Genomic DNA, 21,599 nt, shown 5'->3' with positions numbered 1-21,599 from the left:
GCCGTGCTGCAGCTCAGCATGGTCACTTATTGCTGAAAATCTCAGTACCTAAATACATGGTGAGGGATGCTATGCACCAAAACTATTCTTGTGCTGCATGCCGCACAGCAGCAGTCACTATTCCCTTCTCAGGTCCTGGGTTTATACAATGACAAAACAAAAGAGCTCAGGAAGGTTTCCCTTGAGGACAGTGCTCATTTTATTGGTGTTGGTTTGGGTGAATGTCTCCTTCACCTCCTGCACAGTGAGCAGCAGCACTCCAAGATCCCTGACGGTGCAGTGACTCCTTCCAAACCAGAAAGCATCTCCTTGTGTCTTTTTCATCCTCACTATGAGGTTGAGGAGACCTCCTCCCTGCAGCCCTCAGCATAGACACAACCAAGAAAGTGCCAACAAAACCCCATCAGTTCCAGTGCTGCCCTCAAAGCAGCTGTCCCCACCTTGCACTGTCACTGTGCTCCCTGCTCAGAGCCAAAGCTAAGCCCAGTGTGATGCTCCTGCAGTGAAGTTACACAGTCAGAGGCATTGCAAAGCGCACAGTCAGCTGATATCCCCACTGATACCCCTACTGCAGCCAATCCCAGAACAGCTTGATGTCTTTTCTGGCTGCCAGCTTTTTGTGGTCACGTCTGCAGACTGCTCCCCAGCGCAGGGAAGGATGGGGACAAATGGCTCCTTGCTGTTCCTGAGTTTGTTTTAAAGCATCAGTTTGAGGCTGATCCTTCCTCAGCAGTATTTATATTTCCTTGTGCCAATGCATGGTCAGTCCCAACACAGTCATATGGAGATCTCTCCCATTATCCAGCTCCAGCCAGTCTTGTGCAACGTCTGACACTGGTGCTTGTTTAAAAGATTAAGGCCAGGGCTTGCAACTAAAACACAGTAAAAGATGTTTAATTCTTCTAAAAATCAGCCTTCCACACCAGGTCCAGACTCCAGCTTTGGCTTGGAGCAAGTTTATCTCTGCCAAACCCAGCACCAGATGGAGAGAGCATCTTCATAACTTAGGGTACAGACATTGCCATCCTTTATTTAGGCACAAAGTGAGAGCCCAAGGCTTCAGCTGGCGGGCTGAGGAACCAGTGCTCCTCCTGCTGGCTCAGGACGGGTTCTCACTGTCCAATGTCGACAGGAGATGGGCGACCTGAGCCTTCTGCGCGCGGGTGATGTGCTGAGCCATCTGGATGATGCAGTCCATGGCCACCTCGGGGTTGGCTTGGACCAGGCTGCGAGGCAGACAGAAGAGCGTGGCTGCCTGGGAGGCCACCACCCGCTGTCCCCAGCACAGGGGATGGCAGCGCCCTCACACACAGCTCCTGCAGCCACTCACCTCCGGATGTGCTTGAGCACGTAGTCCCGTTTCAGGTACTTGATGTTCTCCCGGATGGCTGACTTGCTGCCGTCATCCTCCTGCATGTGTTTCTCCAGCCACTCCACCACCACCTGGTTGTTGTCCCAGAGGTACCCCTGGGGAGAGCAGCATCATGAACCGGGGGGTCCCATTACTCACATGCTCTGATCCTCCCCCTTCTGCTACATCCTTGGGCTTTTCCTCCCACGGCACAGTGGATAATGACATTGTCCTCCTCATCCTGCACATATAACACAGCAATGCTGCTCCCAACCCATGTAGCAGCCATAGAGAGAGGGCTTAGTTTGAAAATCGGAACCCATGAAAACTTCACAGACTATTGAAAATGCAAAAGACTTAGGTAAAACCAAGGCCCCACATACTTTCTCAGCTCCTTCTGTCTCCATAAACCAGCGCCGCAGCATGGACTGGATGTGGATGTGGCTCAGCTTGCTGTTGGCTTTCAGGATCTCCAACTTCACCACCTCTTCCAGCAGCAGCCGTCGCAGCCGCCAGTAGAGGAATGAGCGGGCATTCTTCCACTCCAGGATGTCCTGCAGAAACAGGCAGAGCCCACGTTAAGTCTTTGCAGAGGAAGAGGAGATGTGTAAGAGGGGGTACTCTCCCTTTCATGCTGCTGCTGCAAAACCCCTGCAGCAAGCCTCTTCCCCAGCCTCCATGCTCACTGTGATGACGCCTTTCTCCTGCATGCGGCCAGGGGTGTCGTGCAGGTCAGCAAAGTGCATGGCCACCTGGTAATACATGGGCAGCAGGAGCTCCTCCCGGGCCTTGAGCTGCTTCTCCAGCTCCTTGCGCTGCCCCTCAGACAGTTCAGGTGTCCCTGCAGGACATTACCAGCTGTTGTTTCCCAGCAAGGGCTCTGCTTGGTGCTCCCATCCTAGCCATCGCAAGGCCCACACGCTGAAGATCCTTTCCCCTTACCCAGCTGCTCCACAAGCTTGGCATAAACTTTATCGATCCTTCTCATGGTCTTCACCAAATCTTTCTTCCTGAACTTGATCTCCACTGTTCCTCCAGGCTCCAAAATGCCACCCCTGGGAAGAAAACTTGGTGAAGTAAGGACCAATCTGCAGGGGAAAATAAATCCTGGGAAAAGAGGTCATTGCTGATAGGAAAGCATTTCAAGTCAGGCAACTTTATCCCCTAAGAATTTGGGAAAGGAAACCCAACAGGGTTTTGTTTCCAGATTGGGACTCTTGGCTGTTCTCCCTTCCAGCATTCCCCGATGCATGTTAACTTGCACTGGAGAAAACCAGAGGCTGACCTGCTCTCCTTGTCTGCGTAGAGCTCCACATACAGGGGGTTGATGGTGGGGTCCATGACCACCCAGGAGCCACCCCGCAGCTCGGCGTGCGGTGGGATGTACACGAGGACAGGCTGCTTAAAATCCCGCAGGCTATCGACGATGAAGGCACCAAACTTCAGCATTTGGTCATACATGTCTGGGAGGCAAAGGGACTCAGTAGCCAGACACCCCGAGTGCTGCAGGAGGGCTGGTGGCAAAGGACAGCAACCTGGGCACCCTGGATACCTTTCATGCCACTGGAAAAGCCCCTCCAGTTGGCAAAGATCATCAATGGGAGGTGCTCACGGTTGAAGTCCCGAATGGCCTGCGCTGTTTTGAAAGCAGAATCTGGAAACCAGACCTGTCCTGCCTGCTGGACTATCTGGAAAAGACAGTGAGCAGCTGTGCTGAGTCTGGGGTCAGCGCCTCCAGGCACAGCAGTCAGCGGCACACAGTGCACAAGAGCTGGAAGGAGACAAAATGAGAACACCCTGATCTTACTGCCTTCGAGGAGAGTCAAGACATGCCAAAAGACTGTGCTGAGCTTTATCCCCACTTGTTCCCCCAGCCTCAGTGCTGGATGCTCTTCCTCTGCCTCATGACAGCACTGAGATCTCACCTTTGCCTCCGAGTCAGGGTTGGCAGGGTCTGCAGGTATTGTCACCTCCACAGTGCGTGTCTCGACAGCAATGACGCCCACAGGGAGACCTCCCAGCCTGCAGCAAGGCAGGGCAGCCTCAGTAGCAGCCAATTCCCCTCCACGCCACACCCCAGAGATGTCAACCCCACTGTCACCATCCCAAAAGCGGTGCCATTGGCAAAGATGACTTGCACTTGTCTGTGCTCGCAGCATCCATGCATCAGGGGTTGGGAAGCATCCCCTGCTCACAGCTGTACCTCGCTCTGCCAACCACAACCGTCTGAGCCCACGGCTTCATGATCTCCAGGAAGCTTCCCTGGTCAAAGAAACCACTCTGCCACGTCCCCTTGAGAGCTGCAGAGAGACAGAGGGAAGAGGAATGGCACAACCATGTGCACTTAAGGGCTCCTTATGCATCAGTGTGCAGCAAAAAGCACATTCTGCACAAGGATGGAAGCATTTGCAGCCACAGGTTGCATTTGGGCACACTGCTGCAGGGGCTTTGGGCTGCTCTCACTCACTTGGATGGGGTCTCCCTGCCAGCATCCACCTGGGGTCATAAGGGACTTTGGAAGGGACAAAATCGATTTCTCTTTCGATGGGGTCACTTATGGCAATGACAGGCACTGGGCTCCGGTTATCCTGTAAGGGGAAGCCCCAGAGGGCAGCTCACCAGCCAGGTACCCCATAACACCCCACACCACCGTCCTGCAGCACCCTCCTACCTTGGGCATGTAGGAGAGCCACTGCAGGATGGTGTAGACTCCTTCAAAGTCATCTGGGACAGTGATGTGGGAAATACCATTGTTGTGCATGACCTGCACACCTCCCAGCTGGTTATTGGATGTGTAAACTTCACGCCCCAACACCTAGGCAGAGAAACATAGATAAGTCTCTGCTAGTACAGGAACTGCCTCTCCAGATCATTTTTTATCCGCCTCTGTCTGGGTGCATTCCCTGTGTTTTGAGGCTGAATTTCCATCTCTGCCTCCCAGGCTGATGTTAAACTCTATTTTAGACACCTGAAGGTTTCACATCAGCTCAAGGCCACAGAACTGTGCCCAGAGATGGGTCCTGCTTCTGGCATCACAGCTGAACTGTCCCTGCAACCCAGCTCTGGCCCCTAAAGCAACACCAAACACCTGCAGGGTAGCATTTCCTTAACAAACACATCTCATGAGGACCCATGGGGGTGTTCCATCTCTTCCCACAGGATAGGGAAAGAGTAAAGAGACAGCACTGGGTGAGGATATGGGCCGCAGCACGGTACCTTATTGAGAGCTGTGACCCCAGTCAGGATGATGTGGGAGTTCTCCACCTGGATGACACGCTGGCCCAGCCTCACTAGGTACGCACCGATCCCAATGGCACGACAAGTCACCTGGGCACACATACAAGGACATACAGGGTTACTGGGATTGTGGGCTGCAGCAGTGATCCTCTCCAGCTCTATTGGGAAAGGGCACAGGTTGTACCATGCTGATGGTCACTATTTCATCATAAGCACGACTGGACTCTCCAGCAATGGTGCCAGCAGCTCGCAGGTTTTCCACTCCAAAACCATTATCCTTCCCAATGATGTCCAAAAGGACGTACCTGCAGGAAGGCAGTGCTGCAGTGGTGTGGGTAGGACAGGGCAAAACTCACTTCCGTGGTGGGGCCAGCAGGACAGCAAGCCAGGATGTGGGGAGACACAGGGCAGGGCTCACCTGGACTCACCCCCTTCCTCCACATGCTCACAGTGCACAGAGTTCATGGCACTGATTCTCGTGTAGTCCTGGGGAGTCAGGTACAGGTACTTGAACCCCTGAAAATATGGAGGAGAATGAGCTGCACACTCACATGGGATATAGCCAGCTCTCCAAACCCAACCTCACAGCAGGGTCAGGAGCAGGGCTGGACGGAGCAACCATGCCTACATATGCACTTTTATCTCCTCCCCAACACGGAAAGTGGAGGAAATCATCCCCGTGGCACTGGGGATTTCATTCCCTAGCGCTGATCCCACAAGATTCATCTCCCCTTTTTAGCTCCAGTTCTTCCCCCGTTGAGTTCTCTGTTGCTTTCTCTGATAACCAAAGGAAAGGTGCCCACACACCTTGTAGGGGTCCTCAGGGTCCACCCAGGCCACCTGGAACATGTGCTTTATCTCGTCAGCAAAGCCAATACGCGCACCGCTGTTGGCAGCAATGTAGACACGAGGGATGCCTTCAGCCCGTGCCAGCTCCGAGGCTCTCAGGAACACCATGTCCTCCTCCGGCCCAAAGGAGCCAATCATGTGTGTGATGTCATTGCAGATGAGCACGATGTCCCGACCCTTTGGGTACTCAGGGGTCTTCAGCTTCATTTTGAATGCAACCATCCCCACCTACCCCAAAACGGTACAACGTCACAAGGCTGGCACCTCCCAGAGCTGGAGATTGCAACTGACAGACAAAGCTGTTTGAAGAGTATCCCTTGGCTCGAAACAAAGCTTGGATCAGGGAAGCCACCAGCAGATTCTACCTGTGGCTGTACAGCTTCCCTGCACCCTGCTCCCAAACCCTTCCCCACTACCTCATTCCCTCCAGGGAGCCTGTTCATCTGCACCAGCTGTCCCTGCGAGTCCAGCACCAGCTCTGTGTATGTCAGGACATCTTTGGGGTGCAGATCTGAGGACCCCCACAGCTTGAAGAGAGCCTGCAGAGACATGGGACAGGCTGAAAGAACAGGGCACAAAGCCTGCTGCTGAAACTTGATGTGAGCAGAACTTGGTGTCTGAACTCTGCACAGAGCTTTATAGTTCACATCCTTTATGAGTACAGCTATAACAATTTGCAAGAGCTAGGAAGCAGTTTTGAAATGCTTTGTATAATCGAAAACGCAGGCAGTTTGGACGCTTTTTCTCCTTTGCCAGCTCAAAAGGGAAAAGAGGAATAGAAGTGGAAATTCAGTAATTTGGAGCCTCATTCAGCTCAGCCAAACACACCTGCCTGATCATCTCCGGGAAGTCATACACATAGGTGGTGCCCAAGGACTGTGCCTGGAAGCGCTTGGCCTGGAGCAGGTCCTTGGTGACATAGGGGGTATTGATGAGCATGCCATGCTGTGCCCCTTGCTTGTCCCCATATGACTGGAACATGATCTGCAGAAGAGGGCAGAGTGTTGGCTGCCTCCCGGCGGACATGGGAGCAGCTCAGAGAGGTCGTGGAGGGGCTCCCACTTTCTGCAGTACTCACATTGCCGGTGCTGGGGTCCCTCACTTCCTTATAGAGGCTGATGTCCAGGTAGTAGCCAGACTCGTTGGTCAGGGAGAGGCGGATGGGGATGGCCGTGGCGGTGGGTGTCAGGCGGATGTTGATCTTCACCTCTGCCTGCAGGACCCGAAGCTTCCAGAGGCGGCTGCCATAGCGCATCACCATGGCCCGTACCGACTCCTCGATCTGGGTGTGGGACAGCACAGGGGTTGCTCTCCAGCCCCAGGAACACCGTGCATGTGATACCAAGATTGAAGCAGCCTATTGGATCTCCACCAAATAGCCACGTCAGGTTTGCTTCGGGGGATCCCCTTCCCTCTCCTCCTCCCTGCTAACCAGGGATCAGTGCTGCCATTCAGCCTCTCCACTGGGAAGAGGGAAAGCCACTCCTCTACAGCCTCCTTGGCAGACACTGTCATCACTTTCCTGCCATGTGCTGCCCGAGGGCAGAGCCCACCACTCACCCTTGTGTCCTCCAGCAAACTGGTGCTTACAAAGACCAAGCAGTGACTCAAGGCTTGTTGCTAAGTGTGAAAGCTCAGCATCTCCTCAGCAAAAAGCCCAGAGTGAACAAACTCACAAACATGGAATTAAACTACAGGAGCTTCAGGGACTGCCAAATCAATCCCCTGTCCAAGGCTGAGTGTACACTAGACAGGACCAGGTCCAATAGTCAGCATGGAGGGTGGCGCAGGGGATGAGGCAGCCTCCATCCCACCACTCTGATACACAGCGAAGCAGGATACCCAGAAATGTACCTTGGAAGGGTCCATGACAACAGTGGGGACAAAGTTGAGAAAGATGTGGTTGCAGTCGGTGCGAACGCTGGTGTTGTTGAAGGCCACCTCCAGCTCATCCATCGCCTCTAGGAGCAAGCGCTCACCCTCGTTCTGCAGGTACTCAAAGGAGGCCTCCTGCAGTGCACGAAGAGGTTACAAGATCTCCTCGAGGACTGGAAGGCAGCAGTGAAGGGCGGCCTCGCAGCTCCCGGCCTTGCCTTGGTGATGAGGTCTGAGTGCCGCACAATGGCACGGATGAAGAAGCGATAGTCGGTGGCCTCGGCGCCCGCCTGCACTTTGGCTGCCCCCAGGTAGAGGTGCATCTTGTGGTTGGCACAGGGGATGGCTGTCAGGTCGAAGTTGCGCATGCGGCTCAGCTCCAGCTGGAAGGCCAGCGCCGGCTCCAGGTGCCGGTAGATGCGGTCCTCTGCAAACTGGTGCAGTGTGGGGTGAGAGAGCCGTACAAACAGACCTCGCTCCATCCCAGCTGGGGGACAGCTTTACCTCATCCCTGGCTCTGAATGTGAAAAACTTTGGGAATTCTCTCTAGGGAAAAAAAGGGGAAAGACAAAATGATGTGAATAAAGCTGGAATGCAGAGGCTTTTTCTGTATTGTAGTGGATTCACTTGATATAAAAAGCAGTCCTCCACCCGCAGTGGGGGAAAGTGCTAAAAAGTAATTGATGCCCTTAAGGGCAATTAAGAGGTATGGAGGGACCACACAGAAACCACACTGGAGACGTTAGCAGCATGAAGGATAACACCAGAGATAAATCAGTCATTGAATGCTCTGTTCATTAATTCCCATCTCTCCCTCCCAGTGCAAGGAACATCCATCTCACTGCTTTGAGCACAGAGTATTTCTAGACATCACTATAGGCTTTAGGGAGACAGAGGCCCCGTCCCTGGAAGCATCCAAGGCCAGGGGACGGGGCTCTGAGCACTGATGAAGCTTTGGGTGTCCCTGTGCACTGCAGGCAGTGGGACGAGATGGTCTTCAAGAATCCCTTCTGACTCAAACCATTTTATGATTCTGTGAGAAGCATAATGTACCTAAAGCCACCCTGTCAGCATTCAGTCTGCACTGACCTGCTGGGCAATGAGAAACGTGATTCTTCGGAGACCACAGTCAACAAGGATGTTTTTCTGCACAGAAGCAGATGAGAAGGTCAGAGTATGGCCAGCCCAAGGGGGAGGCAGGGAATGTGCCATGAGACGCACCTTGGACTGGGCAAAAGCTCTGAAGATAGGCACCAGCTTCTCATCCTCGGCATGGTCCGCCCGGCGGAGCGCAATGTTGAGGATATGGATTGGTTCCTCATGGATGTTCTGGCAATGAGAGCCTGGCTCAGCCCTTTTGCCCCAGCACAGCCGTGCTGCCACCGTCCCGAGTGGGAGAGCAGCACTATTGTGCCCACCTTGGCATCCTCCTCCCCATAGATGGTGGCTCGTGCCTCGCTGAAGAGGGAACTCTCCAAAGGTGGGTCAGCAAAGCAAGAGATCACTTCATCAAAGTTCCTGCCCAAACAGTGGGGTGAGAAACCAGCGCTTCGTCCCACAGCCCATGGGGACAGCACCACAGCCAGGAGTTTCCCTGCATTCCCACCTTGTGAAGTCCTCAAATTTGTTGAAGGCCACCATGGCTCCCATCCGTTGGCTCAGGGGGGAAAAGCCACTGTCCATGAAGAGCTCGGTGCTGTGCCGAGCCAGGTCGGGGTTGGAGATGCTGATGGGGACAGACATCCTGCGTGGGGCAGAGAGGTGGCTGTCAACCACCATAGATCCTGTGTGAGACCACAACCCAGAGAGGGCTCATCCAGCACCTCCCTCCCAGGGTTCTCAGACATTGCAGAAGCAAATCCAGAAGCTTTACAGAAAAGATCTCAGAGGGGGAGTGGGCAGAAGGGTGAAGGTGCCGTACCTATTTGGGTGAGAGAAGGGCAGCATGAACTGGAACTCTACCAGGCAGGTGCCATCTGAGAGCTGCCTGTGCTGCAGGCTGTTCAGCTCATAGGCAATGTACCCACGTCGCACATACACCTGGGAAGGAGGTGATGGGGTATAGATGTGGGTACCACTGAATCTGCACACATCTGCACCCCTGGGAGCTTGCTGCCCTGTATGCTCCCAGCCCTCACCTCCAGCGCTGCCATGCGCACAACCTGGTTGTCATGGTAGAAGAAGAAAGGAAGCACGTCAAAGATGGTGGTTTCTGAGAGGATCAGTTTCTAGGAGGAGAAAGCAATGTTTAGGGCAAAGATGGAACAGAACCTCTCCTTACTCAACTACAGGGAAGGAGGAGGCACATCCCAGAGCGATCCATCAATAAGGGCTGCACAGGAATCAACACCTATGTGCTGGGATGCCCAGCCCACCGTAGGGATACCGCCAGACCCAGGCAGGGACCCACACATCAGCAGTGTAAGAAGAAGGAAACGGGAACCAGCAGCAATGGGGCACATCCCCCCTTTGCTTTGGGCAGGGGCTGACACTACAGCAAGGCTTTAATACATTTTTTTGGCTATTTTCAATCTTAACCCACTTGCAGACCTAACCTCAAAGCTAACCAAAAGCAAAATTCTCACTGTGAGGAAAAGTGAGGTTCCCAACCTTCAGGTTTTCAGGGCAGAACTCATGTCCATACATGTCGATAGCGGAGAGGAATATGGACTCCACCTGGTTGTGCCGCAGCTCATAGGAGGGCAGGTGAGAGGCAATGAGAACCTGCAAGAAGAAAGGTGACCAGGAGCACTGGGATGGGGTTAGGAGATGGGACAGGGGTAAGAGAGCACGGTGCTTGCTGACCTGCCGGGCTCTCAGTGCCACTTTAGAGTGTTCTGTCTTACTGAGCTGTGTCAGCTCGTTCAGGATGGCTGCCAGCTCATCTGTCAGCGTGGGTTCCCGGCCACACAGCTGGTCCTGCAATGCATCACCTCAAGGTTTGACTCAGCTCCTTACTGCGGGTGGGATTGCTCCATGTAAACAGCAGAGGTGAGATCCCATGTGGGGAACAAGGATGAAACCCAGCAAAATTCTACTTCTTGAACCCAGTGCAGCAAAGCAATACTAAGCAAGGGACAAGATGATCCCTTACCAAGCAACTGCATGGCCAAAAAGGAATGGATGCTTGAATGCAACCCCTCAAATCTGGGTTTACACTGAGTAGAGAAATACCAGTTTATTAAGCTTCTGCCTGCTTCTGAGGGAAAAGCATGGGGCTGTGATGGTTTCAGGCAGCTGAGCACTGTGGCAGCCACGTCCCATTCACAGTGATGAGGCTTATGGGCTTTTCCCTGCACTCACAATTAACATGGTCACCAGCAGGTTCTTCTTTGCCACCTGGGCATGGGAGAAGATGCTCTCCAGCACGGGGGTCATGTCGGGTTTGTACTGCTCCCGCAGGCTGATGACACACTTGTCGTAGTGAGCTATGGGGCAGAGCATCGTGAGCCTTGCAGCTCCCCTAGGAGCCCCACAACCCCTCCCCAGGGTCTCAAGCCCTCACCTTGCTGGAACTGTGTCTCCACTTGCAGGTAGCGTCTCAGCAGGTCCAGCACCACCGCCTTCATGTAGCCACGGATGCCACTACGGTACCTGGGCAGCAAAGAGCTCGGCATGCTGCAGAGGGGTAGCGATGGGCTGGGGGCAAGGAGGGCATGAGGCTCACCTCTGCACCAGCTGCACCACACTCTGCGTGTTCATGAAGAAGACCTCCCGCTCAGCCTTCCTCTGCAGCGTGGCTGCGTGAGTATCCAGCACACTGGCGATCTGAAAAGAGAGGGCACAGGGTCTTAGCACCGCTCAGGGACAGTGCTGCAGTGCACAGCGGCTTTCAAGTTTGTTTTTTTTTTTCCACTTTCCCCTAGGCAAAAAATGCAATATGACCCATCATTTCTTGATATCATCTCCCAGCAGGACAAACGCAGGCGGAAGCTCCTGGCTAGCTCTAGCTAGAGGGGAGGCAAAGGCAAGCTGCTCACCTGCTGGCTGGGGAAGCGGCAGAGTACAGAGGTGATGTTGCTGGCATACTGAGCCATCACTTTGCGGATCGCCTTCTCCACCGAGAGAGGGATTCTTCCTGAAATGCTCGTCATGATTTCCTGCAGCTCCAGGAGAGGCAAGGAGGGGTCCCGCAGAGTCTTCATCAGCTGTGCCACCCATTCCTTCACCTGCAAGGAGCAGAAGTGGTGAAGCCCAGCAGCCCCAGTGCTGTATATCTTGCAGGGCACGTGGGTTGCCAGGAGGTGAGGGTGCTCCTTGCCCTGGGCACCCACCTTGGTGCTGAAGTAGGGCTCGGGCAGGCAGTACCCATTCATGACATTGGTGAGGTTGTCAAGCACATTGCGCAGAACCTGGTGCTGTTTTTCACCAGTAATAGGGAGGGTCTGTTGTGCTGGGAGCCCCCCCATGAATGGCTGTGCCTAGAGAGAGCAAACAGGTTATTTGTACTAGATTGTCCCCAACATTGTGTGGGGCACCCCCAAAAGGTGCAGCTGCCCCAACAGAAAGCCGCATCATCCCTCCAGCATCTACTTGTTTGGCACCTAATGGCCAGCTTCATGTTTCTGCCGGTATCTCATCACAAGAAGGATGCAGAAAAACTGTAAGTGTGAATTTATGGAAGCATGCACAGGATGCTTATGTAGTGCCACACTGGGGAGCAGCCACCTGAGCTCCTGCACAGCCACCTGGGGATGCAGCATGGGCATGCAGTGCTGTTCCAAGACAACAGCACATCCCCACCCGTGCCCCAAAGAGTGGCTGCTCAGCTCCATGCCTCAACCACCACCCTCTGCTATCCTTCAGACTCACAGACTTCACTTTGGTGGGATCATCCAGCTGGAGCTGTGCAATGACGCAGCCTGCCTCCAGCAGCGCACCCGGCCGCTTGACATAGTGCACCCTGCCTGCCTCCTCCACCGTCAGCGTCATGATGATCTTCATCACCTGCACCAGGATGGGCAAAGCTGTCACCCACTGCTGCTTTGATCTTGAGCCACGTGGCAGAGCTGCAGGAAAGCACTCACCTCAATCTCTGCAAAAACGCTCCCCTCGGCAACGTGGCCGCCATCATCCACTGTGTACTGCAGCAGCTTTCCTGCAGATGGGGAGCGCAGCACTGTTGGGTCCTTCTCCTTTTCAAAGTCACACGTTTTGTTGCCAATCGTGATCCGGTACCTTCAGGAGAGGGGAATGTCTCACCACGGCCCCGAGGCTGCTGGGACCTGGGGCCCAGTGAGGAGGTACCTGTCGATCTCCTCCTTCATGTAGGTGGTGTAGCTGTTGCCATCGTAGGAGAGCAGCAGCCCGCCGTCGGTCAGCCGGTGCACATCTATCTCGATGTGAGTGTGGTTCATGATGATGACATACGTTGTCAAGGACTGCCGGGCAACCTGAGGGCAGCAGGCAGAGACACCATTTTTTAGGATGTTTTTCCATGAAGTTAACTTACTGAGGGTTGGAACTATGCGATCTTTAAGGTCCCTTGCAAGCCAAGGAAATAAGGATCTCCTTATAGAATGGTAAATGTTGGAGAAGACCTCTAAGATCACCAAGTCCAATTCCAGTCCATCACCACCATGCCCACTGACCACGTCCCTCAGTGCCACATCCACCCTTTTCTTCATCATATTATCATGCTTCTTGATCATGTTAAGATCAGGGCAATAGGATGTATGCAAACACCTGCCTTTTTAAAACAAGGCTATCAACCTCATTTCCTATGCTGCATATTTTTAAACAACAACCTTGTATTCACTGTGTATTTATACCCCTTCCATCAGCAGAACACATGTCCCTATACTGGGGAGAAGCCAGTGGTGCCAGCTAGCACTGCTGGGAGGAGCACAGCACGGTCCCTACCTGGAGAACATATTTCATGCCCTCATAGATGAGCTCCACGTCGATAATGTTCAGCAAGGAGGCTGCAGGCAGCACCTGGCCCCTGAAACACATCAGATATGAGGTCAGGCACCACCAGGGTTTCATTTCTCGCCTGTGCAAAGCGGCTGGCAGCCAAGTGGGCCATGTGTCAGCAGTGCTGCTGGTGTCAGATTGCATGGGGAAGGTGACCAGAGGGGACAGGCATCTGTTTGTACACAGCCCACGTGTGCACCTCTTACAGAGCAGGGCAGAGACTGGCAAAACACACTCAGATAAAGGCCTGGGGGAGAGCCCCAGGCGTCCTTGTCGAGGAATAACCTTGATGTTCAAGTGCAAACCAGGAGCAAGCTGCATTCAGCTGAGCTGCTTTCCCTGAAATGCTACTTTCACAACTACATGAAACACTGCACTTCTCTACAGATAAAGCAACGTGGAGAAGGCATAGCCCTGAAGGCTCATCAAGTCCTGAGGCACTGCTGCACTGAGACATCACCTCCAAAATTTGCAAAGCAAAAGAGGGAAAGAGGATGGCCAAGGTAGAGCAGAACACAGATCACCGTACTTGCAGGAGCTACACCAGCTTCCAGTAGCAGAACATGCTCTCCCCGTGTCCCCTGTGCCCACAGCCATCAGGTCCCACCACCCAACACAGGCAGCTCCCACCCTGCACCTCTCCAGCGAGTGTAGGAAGTCAGTCATGCACGTCCTGAAGGCAGCATCTGCGACGTTCAGAGCACCACAGACAACACCCAGCATCGTGTCCGGCTTCTCTGCCTGGGGGGGTGACAATAAAGGGCTTGGTATCTTCCCACAGAAGGTGATCAGATGTGTTAGGGGCCAATCTCCCCCACCTGCACTTTCTCAGCGATCAGATGGTCCAGCCAGCCGGTGTCGATCTCATTGCTCTGGAAGCTCTCCGTCTCCAAAAGTTTTATCAGATATTCCACTGTGGTGCGGAAATCCCCACGGATGGAAAGTTCTTTCAGGGCCACCACCATATTCCTTTCAGGGAGATAAAACTTCCATTAATGACCAAGCAAGGCACTGCTGCACCCTTCCCCTGCTTTCAGAGTTGTCCCCAAACACTTCAGACACCAGAAGCTGCCCCTGGTTTCCACCTTCCACAAAGAGCAAGCCATACAGACTGTTTGAGTGTCTCCATGGCCCATCAGCATATCAAAGGGCTGTTAAGCAGCAGCCAAAAGCTGCAGGATGAAGACACAGAGATGAGACTATGAATACCTCACCCCGAATGCTACAGCATCCAGATAAAACATCCCTGCAGGGAAGGAAAGGGACAACACCGTGCACTTAAATACCCAAGACAATTCCATTTCACATTGCTTAATTACTGCTCAACAGCAAGAACTGCCCGTCTTTAAGGCACCATAACATCATTGCTGTTTGAAAACCTTGGCTTTCATCAGACAGCCTCCGCAACACCAATAAGCCGATCAGTACAGCAGCACTATCACCTGAGAGAAGAGCCAGCTTTTCTGGCTTATGCACCTACTAGGAGCCTTTCCCTTTCCAGCCCCAGCTGCCACACTCACGAGATGGCCTCCTCTCTGTTCTCTCCCCACGAGAAGCAGTGCCCAAACTGGGAATCAGCAAATTCGTGCAGTCCCCCAGCAGCTGCCACGCTGAAATACCCCCAGACATTCTTGCTGCTGCGGAAATTCAGTTCCTGTACCGTCCCTGAGCTGGGCTTGAAACCCTAAACAAAGAGCAGAAGGCACTGAGAAAGAAGTCTCAGACCCCATGCATGTATAAATAAGAGGAAGGAGGGACCCCCTCTGTGTTTTATGAAGGTTTCACTGACCCCATGGGCTGAGTTCCCCTCAGAGCTGTCCCACTGGGGAGGACAGCAGGTCCCCCTGTCCCCACAGCTCACCTCCTCAGGATTCTCACTGGTGATGCGTGCGGCAATGACGTGGCCCCTGGGCACCGGGGGGTTGGCAGGGTTGTTGAAGCAGATGGGAGTATCGCCCCATGGGCTCTCCCCATACAGCACTCGGATGTCTTTTATCCTGTGCAAGGGGATGCCCATTGCAATCTGCACAAAGAACAAGGAAGAGAACTTGAGCCGTTAGTGCAAGGCTTTAGCATCACACATACAGCTTTTGGGAGCTAGAGGAAGAGCAGCTAAGCTGCAAAGGCAGAGAGCCAGAGGCAAAGGGGAGACACTGCATTGCTTCTGCCTGCAGCCTCCCTGCTGCATTAGGTACCTGGAGCTGGGCAGCAGGGAGGTTCACATCTGCGATCATCTCTGTGCAAGGGTGCTCGACCTGCAGGCGTGGGTTCAGCTCAAGGAAGTGGAAGCTCCCATCTTCACTGTAGAGATACTCGACAGTGCCTGTGCTCACATAGCCCACCATCTGTGCCAGGCGGACGGCGCACTGCAGGACCATGAAACCACAGCACTGAGAAACAACCGCTGCAGAGCCAGGGCTGTGCCAGGCAACGGGGCAGTAACGTCCTTGCATGGAGCAAGGACACAAAGAGGACCAACGGCTGTCTTTGGGAAGGATAGGGAAGAAGAATGCTGCCTCAACGTGCTCACAAGTCCAAGCTTGCTCATATCATGGAGTCCCTCCCTTCCTTAGGGGTCACAGGTGCCTCAAACCACAATAAATTCAGCAAGGATCATTTTCTCATTAAATTCCACGCCACCTGAAGACCAGGGTCACCCACCTTCTCCATCACCTCAATGACAGCAGGAGCTGCAATGGTGACGGGTGCCTCCTCGATGATCTTCTGGTGCCGGCGCTGGATGGAGCAGTCACGGCCAAAGAGGGAGATGGCATTGCCATACTCATCAGCCAGCACCTGCACCTCCAGGTGCCGCGCGTGCTGGGCCAGCTTCATCAGGAAAATGGGGGACCCAGGTGCCTCTGCCTGCACCTGTGGAGGGGAGAGGGTCACACTTTAGCACTGTGCTCTGAAATTTACCCCAATTCCCACAGAAAGCCCAGCAGGGAAGCACAGGATGCATGGGTGGGTGCAAAACCCTAGTGTGTCCCAGCCTGCCTGAGGGGATGGGATTGGGCTCCATGCTCTGGGCACCTCTCACCTGTCGGAAGCAGGTCCCAAACTCCTCTGCTGCCTCCACTTTCCGGATGCCTTTGCCCCCACCTCCTTCTGCTGCCTTGATCATCAGTGGGTATCCGATCCTCTTGGCCACCTGAGGGGGACAAGGAATGGTGTGGCCATAGTGCTCTGGAGCCCACCTGGATCACTCAGAGCTGCACCAGCACAGAGGAACAAACTGCTACCAAAACACCCTTGTATCACTGTTGTATGGGCTGGGAGCCCGAAAGGGCTGGAGCTTGCAGGCTCCAAAGAGAAATAACGGCATGCAAGAGATAACTGGCTGCTCATGCACTCAGCTTTACCTCCAGGCCTTCTTCCACATCCTTCACGCAGCCCTGTCCGTACGTCTCGAGGGGAATGCTGATCATCTGCTGATTCTTCTGGTCCTCCTCAGACCACTGGGCCACCAGACCTGCAGGCATACTTGGGGCTGTGGTCACCACAGAGGCAGTAGGGCCACCGTGGGGACAGCATGCTGGGGACCCCATGGTGGTGTATATCACTTCCCCCGTGTCTGTGCACCCCTGTCCAAACCAACAGCTGCTCAGCTGTCATGGGATCCCCAGTATCTGCAGCCCACTTGGGCTAGGGGCCCCAGGTCAGTGTTTTCTTTGGGAAAGGGGAGGCAAAGAGGGAGAAATCACAACAGAGAGGGTGTATGGAGTTGCAGTGAAGGTCTTACCACTCCCACTCCATGGCAGCGTTGGTATCTGGACTGTCTGAGCCACGATGGTAGAGGCAACTTTATCCCCCAGGGCCCACATGGCATCGCTGGGGGGACCTTTGGACAGGGAAGGAAGGGATGAGCAGGGCCAGCCTGGAAGCTGGCTCAGCTCTGTTGCCCAGAGGCTATCAGTGCAGCAGGAAGCTGCTCCCCAATGAGGTGGCACCATCAGGCAGATGGATGGCCCCTCTGGCAAGACAGGGATGCAGGGAATGCCTCCATAAACACACTGCCCACTGTGGAATGGAGCACAAGGGGCAGACTGGGATGTCCCTGAGCTGGGCAACACAAACTATCTGCTTCTATCCAATGTTCCTCCTGAACTGCACCAGCATGGTGAAGAAAAAAAAAAAAAGACAACAACAGAAAACAGTAGAACCCTTGGGATAGCTCCAGGAAAAGGGCCTGGGGACTGCCACACTGCAGGACACATGAAATGGGTAGATGCACACATGGAACTGGTGTCACTAGGGATCAAGAATACACACATCCACTATCCCAGAGTCCACATCTCCCTACAAACAAGGCAAAAGCAGCAAGACCTTACCTAGGAAAGCTATCCCATTTTTCTGCAGCAGCTCTGGCAGCTTGGGGTTTTCCGAGGCATGTCCCCAGCCAGCCCATACCGCCTGGCACAAGAGAAGGAGCAGCACGAGCAGTTATCTCCTGACCCAGCATCCTCCCTTAGGCCTTGGCATCATGCCTGGTTCCTCTGTGCTGGGGGAGTATCGCTCCATCTTGGAGCACCCCTTATGCCATCCCTGCTTCCCAACAGTTAATTATAGTCTGTGAAAACCCCGCTGGCGCAGGAGGGAGGCATTGAGGCACCAGCATGATTCTGAATCACACTGACAAAAGCACAGCAAAGCTTTGTGCTTTTCCCTCTTTTCTGGACCAGACTGGTCAAGGGAAACATCCCTGCCAATTTCTACACCATTTTCTTCAGCTTTGCTCTCCTCATAGAACTGGTCATCCCTTAAGTCATAAGGGTAAGCCCAGCAAAGAGATGAGAGACCAATTCTAAGCTGTTACCTGGACTGGGATCCGTTTGGAAATGTCCACAATCAGCTCCACGTTGGCATAGTTGTTGTTGTTGGCCCCTCCAGGGACAGGCACGTAGTGATCTGCCATTCTGATGTACTCTGAAAGACAGCACACAGCAGTGGGGGTCTCCTTCCACATCTGGGGAGCGGGAAATCATTTATTCCTGGATCTGGTCGCATGGAAGAGGAGCCCACACTGGGCTGATCAGTCCTGGGATCTGTTTTAAGGAATTACCTGCGTTAGCCTTGAGATCTTCAGGGGTGACCATGACCACAAACCGAATGGCACGCTCATTTCGGAACATCTCGTAGGCCCAGCGGCGGATGGAGCGCATGCATTTGACAGCAGCGATGCCATTGTTGGCAATCAGGACCTGCGGGGCCAGGGGCATCGCTAGAGCAAGTGTAGGAACACAGGAGCTGAACACCAAGGAACGGCAATGCAGGGCTTCCAAGGGAGGGTGAAACCGAGGGGATGGCAGCTCCAGATAGAGGCAGCCCAAGGATGCGCCCTAAAAAGCAACCAGGCAAGGCAAAAGCAGGCAGACACCTTCTCAATGACGCGGGTCCCCCCGAAGCGGGCGATGAACTCAGCAGGTGAGGCCACAGTGAAGTCCCTCTGCAGGTCCATCTTGCGGTGCTCGCGGCTGCGCTTCGCCAGGTGCAGCCCAGACATGCTAGGCCTGCAGGGGATGAAACAATCGGGGAAGCAATTTGGGATGAAAACAGCATTTTGTGATTTAAACCCCAGATCCCTGGGAAAAACACAGGGGATCCCTGAGGATGTAAAGCAGCAATTTGGATCTTTTGTTATTATTTCATGGCTGGGCTACAAATAAGCAAAGGCAAAAAAACAACCTGCCCCTCCTCTCCCCCATGACCTATTTTTGCACTACCAACACATGGCATGCTTATTTCAAGGGGAAATACGCTGACAGCCCCCTGGGAGCTCAAGAAATACTCCATTCTCTCCATCAATTTAGTATATTTTATGAGCAGCCACAATTTTAAACAGTTTACCAGCATTGTCCCAAGCCCCACTGCAAAGCCAATGCACCCAAACCATCCTGCAAACTGCACCAACCAACTCTGCCCTGCAGCTTGGGCACCAACAGAAGAGCTCTTCCTGTGTTCTGGTGCAGATGGAAACCAGAGGTGCCTGACATCTCCCAAACACCCAGCTCAACAAGAAGATACCATTTGGCTGTGCTGGGTGATGGAGCTGTCAGTTTTCATCATCCTGCAAAGGTCTTTTATTTTTAACAGCAGTGAGAGCAGAGCAGGCAGGAGGAGCTGTGCAGCAGGGCTTTGTTTCCAGTTATTTATAATTGTCATTAGCTGTGTTTGCATGGGAAGCTGCTGAGTGCTGCCAGCAGGCAGCACCTCCTGTACCCTTACACGAATGGCACAGAGCATTGCTGCTGCAGGCTTACGTCACCCTGTAGACTCTAACTCAAACATGCAGAGGCTTAGGAAGTCAAGAGGTGTTTTGCAAAACTCAGCATTGACAATATAGGAGAAAGCTCTCATTTCTACATCTTTTGGCCAAGGGAAAAAAAAAAAAAAAGGTTGAGTTTGTAGCTCAGCAAGCACAGATGCAAGTCAGTGAGCTGCCCCAGGGCAGTGCTCACTATGGTACTACTCACAGAGCAAAACTCACTGCTTTTCATTGACTTACACACCAAAAAACCACCAAAGAACTGCTTCTACAAAGGGGAAAAATGTAAAGTGCTCGCTGCAGCTGGGCTAGTCCTGGAGGAACTTGGCCTTGAGGGTGCAGAGCAACACTTGCTCGTGCAAAAGCAAGAGTATGTGTGAGTGCAATGTAGTTGCACACGTAAGTGCATGGATAAGTGCATGTATAGGCACAAAAAAAACTCAGATAAACTTGCAGATTCCCATCCCACAAAACGTATCCAGTGATGCTCCTGCACAGAACAGTCACTTGGAGGGATGGAGACCACGTGGCAGCACCTGCTGCTGCCTGTCCTGTAGGCTCAGCACTGTGACCACCACCAATCTCACCTCCTTAGGCAGAGAAACCCCCACATGCTGATGCCCCCCCAACAGCATTGCATTTTACCTTATGCCAACAGTGGGTTCCTGTGGAGCAGCAGTGGCGGGGGGCTCAGCACCCGTCCCCCCTGCACTGGCCAGGCTGCTGCGGCGGCTGCCCACCCTGAAAGCTGCAGCTACCACCTCGTCATCAGAGGAGTTGTCCTCAAAGGAGCCCAGCACAAACTTGGCCAGGGTGGGCCTGCGGAGCGCAGTGGGGTTGTACACCACAATCTGCTCCTGCTCCCCCATGGCAGGCTGCAATGGGGGGCTGGGGACCGGGGGGTTTAGGGAGGCCGCCAGCTCTGGGGGGGGAGGCGGGGCTGGGCTCTGCTCAGCGATCTCATCTTCATTCCTGGCGTTCAAGGTGGACATCTTGGTCAAGACGAGCAGTGCAAAGATCATCAGGAGCACGGACGCCAGCAACATTCACCACCCTGGGGAAAAAATGGGGCTGCTCCATGAGTTTTGCTGCGCCACAGGCTAAGCTCAACCCTCAGGGGCTCCTTTAGGCCCAGCTCTGGGCTCCAACACCCCACCAGCCCCCAGCAGCCAGGAAACCTTTGTTTCCCCCAGTGCTCCCTACAGCACCCAGCCCACCTTGTCCCCCAACATTCCCACCCCCCAGCCCACCATGCCCTCCAGCATTCCCAGCCCACTCTCCTCCACTTTGCCCCTGTGCCCCCCCCCCCCAGTGCTCCCCAAAGCACCCAACCCACCCTCCCGTTCTGTCTGTTAACACCTCAAGCAGTTTTTACCTCCCTGATAGAAAAGCACCTCATGGCTAAAATGGGTACCCGGCCATGAGGAAGGGGGTGGGGGAGGAGGGGGCAACAGCCATCAGGGCCAGCAGCCCCACAGTGCCCTGAGGTGGAAGGGCTGTTAAACGGAACATTTGGTTCTGCCAGCAGTTAACGAGGGGGGGGGGGAGGGGGAAACTGTCACCCTATCTTCCTCTGCAGGTAATTATTGAGATTGACCCAATGCAAATCTCAGCACCTCCAAGGTGAATGCCAATGCTAGGTTAGTTAAAGGAGGGCTGCAGGGCTTCTCACACCCCCCCGTGCCACCACAGCAACCCACCTCCCCCTTTTCAACCTCAGCACGCCCCCACTCAGGGATCCAATGCCACCACCACCATCTCACTCACCATCATCTCCAAGCCCGCTGGCGTCCCAAGATGAGCTCAAAGCCAACCCAAAGGACCACAGCTCTGTGCTGGACCCCCAACTTTGTCCCCAAGTTGGGACGGTGACCCCCGCAGGGCCCGCAGGCTGGGGGCAGCTCCTGACCACCGCAGGTTTACGTTTCAGGCCCGCAGCCTGCGCTCCGATCTCCCTCTGCTCGCACGTGACGTTCACGTCAAGCATAAATATTTCCCCGTTAGCACGGCTGGAAAACTTCTGCTGGAAGGAGAGGGCGGAAAGCAGAGACGGGGACATGCGATCCTTGTGGGACAAAGGTGCCATGACAGCTATGGGGGGGATGG

General features: G+C 54.0%; 1 protein-coding gene across 3 annotated transcripts; it reads right to left on the bottom strand.

Annotated features, from left to right (window-relative positions):
• Positions 1-171: 171 nt before the first annotated feature.
• Positions 172-21,548, bottom strand: ACACB (acetyl-CoA carboxylase beta). 3 transcript variants are annotated; one of them, XM_010720216.4, is made up of 53 exons: positions 21,261-21,548; positions 20,139-20,547; positions 18,606-18,738; positions 18,291-18,429; positions 18,045-18,154; positions 17,560-17,641; positions 16,971-17,069; positions 16,591-16,700; positions 16,269-16,379; positions 15,890-16,099; positions 15,424-15,594; positions 15,090-15,251; positions 14,749-14,912; positions 14,047-14,197; positions 13,866-13,969; positions 13,175-13,256; positions 12,560-12,705; positions 12,340-12,490; positions 12,125-12,259; positions 11,587-11,733; positions 11,293-11,481; positions 10,980-11,080; positions 10,818-10,906; positions 10,616-10,740; positions 10,118-10,231; positions 9,923-10,036; positions 9,451-9,540; positions 9,234-9,352; positions 8,919-9,056; positions 8,731-8,830; positions 8,534-8,641; positions 8,402-8,458; positions 7,817-7,858; positions 7,531-7,746; positions 7,292-7,447; positions 6,516-6,719; positions 6,266-6,421; positions 5,854-5,976; positions 5,396-5,665; positions 5,007-5,104; positions 4,773-4,893; positions 4,568-4,678; positions 4,023-4,166; positions 3,819-3,939; positions 3,555-3,651; positions 3,277-3,373; positions 2,904-3,039; positions 2,637-2,814; positions 2,294-2,406; positions 2,038-2,192; positions 1,735-1,905; positions 1,331-1,467; positions 172-1,226 (listed from the first exon to the last, which is right to left on the bottom strand). In XM_010720216.4, the coding sequence occupies exons 2-53, from the start codon at positions 20,537-20,539 to the stop codon at positions 1,100-1,102; spliced, it is 7,125 nt and encodes a 2,374-aa protein (XP_010718518.1). In that variant the 5' UTR covers positions 20,540-20,547; positions 21,261-21,548; the 3' UTR covers positions 172-1,099. The 3 variants fall into 3 exon arrangements, with proteins under 3 accessions (XP_010718518.1, XP_010718517.1, XP_085094450.1); XM_010720215.4 differs by having other exon boundaries at positions 8,919-9,077; positions 21,261-21,547; XM_085238324.1 differs by lacking the exons at positions 18,606-18,738; positions 20,139-20,547; positions 21,261-21,548 and having other exon boundaries at positions 8,919-9,077; positions 18,291-18,449.
• Between the last annotated feature and the right edge of the window lie 51 nt (positions 21,549-21,599).

Source organism: Meleagris gallopavo, chromosome 17 (assembly GCF_905368555.1).
Source record: "Meleagris gallopavo chromosome 17, MGAL_WU_HG_1.1, whole genome shotgun sequence".
Lineage (NCBI taxonomy): Eukaryota > Metazoa > Chordata > Aves > Galliformes > Phasianidae > Meleagris > Meleagris gallopavo.
This window is presented reverse-complemented; position numbering and strand designations above follow the sequence as displayed.

Excerpts from the sequence above, each read along its gene's own strand:
- ACACB (XM_010720215.4), bottom strand. The coding sequence starts at position 20,539 with ATGTTGCTGGCGTCCGTGCTCCTGATGATCTTTGCACTGCTCGTCTTG. Across the intron at positions 17,070-17,559 it reads AAATGGGATAGCTTTCCTAG|GTCCCCCCAGCGATGCCATG; the intron begins GTAAGGTCTTGC and ends CCCTGTCCAAAG. Across the intron at positions 2,407-2,636 it reads TACGCAGACAAGGAGAGCAG|GGGTGGCATTTTGGAGCCTG; the intron begins GTCAGCCTCTGG and ends TTTTCTTCCCAG.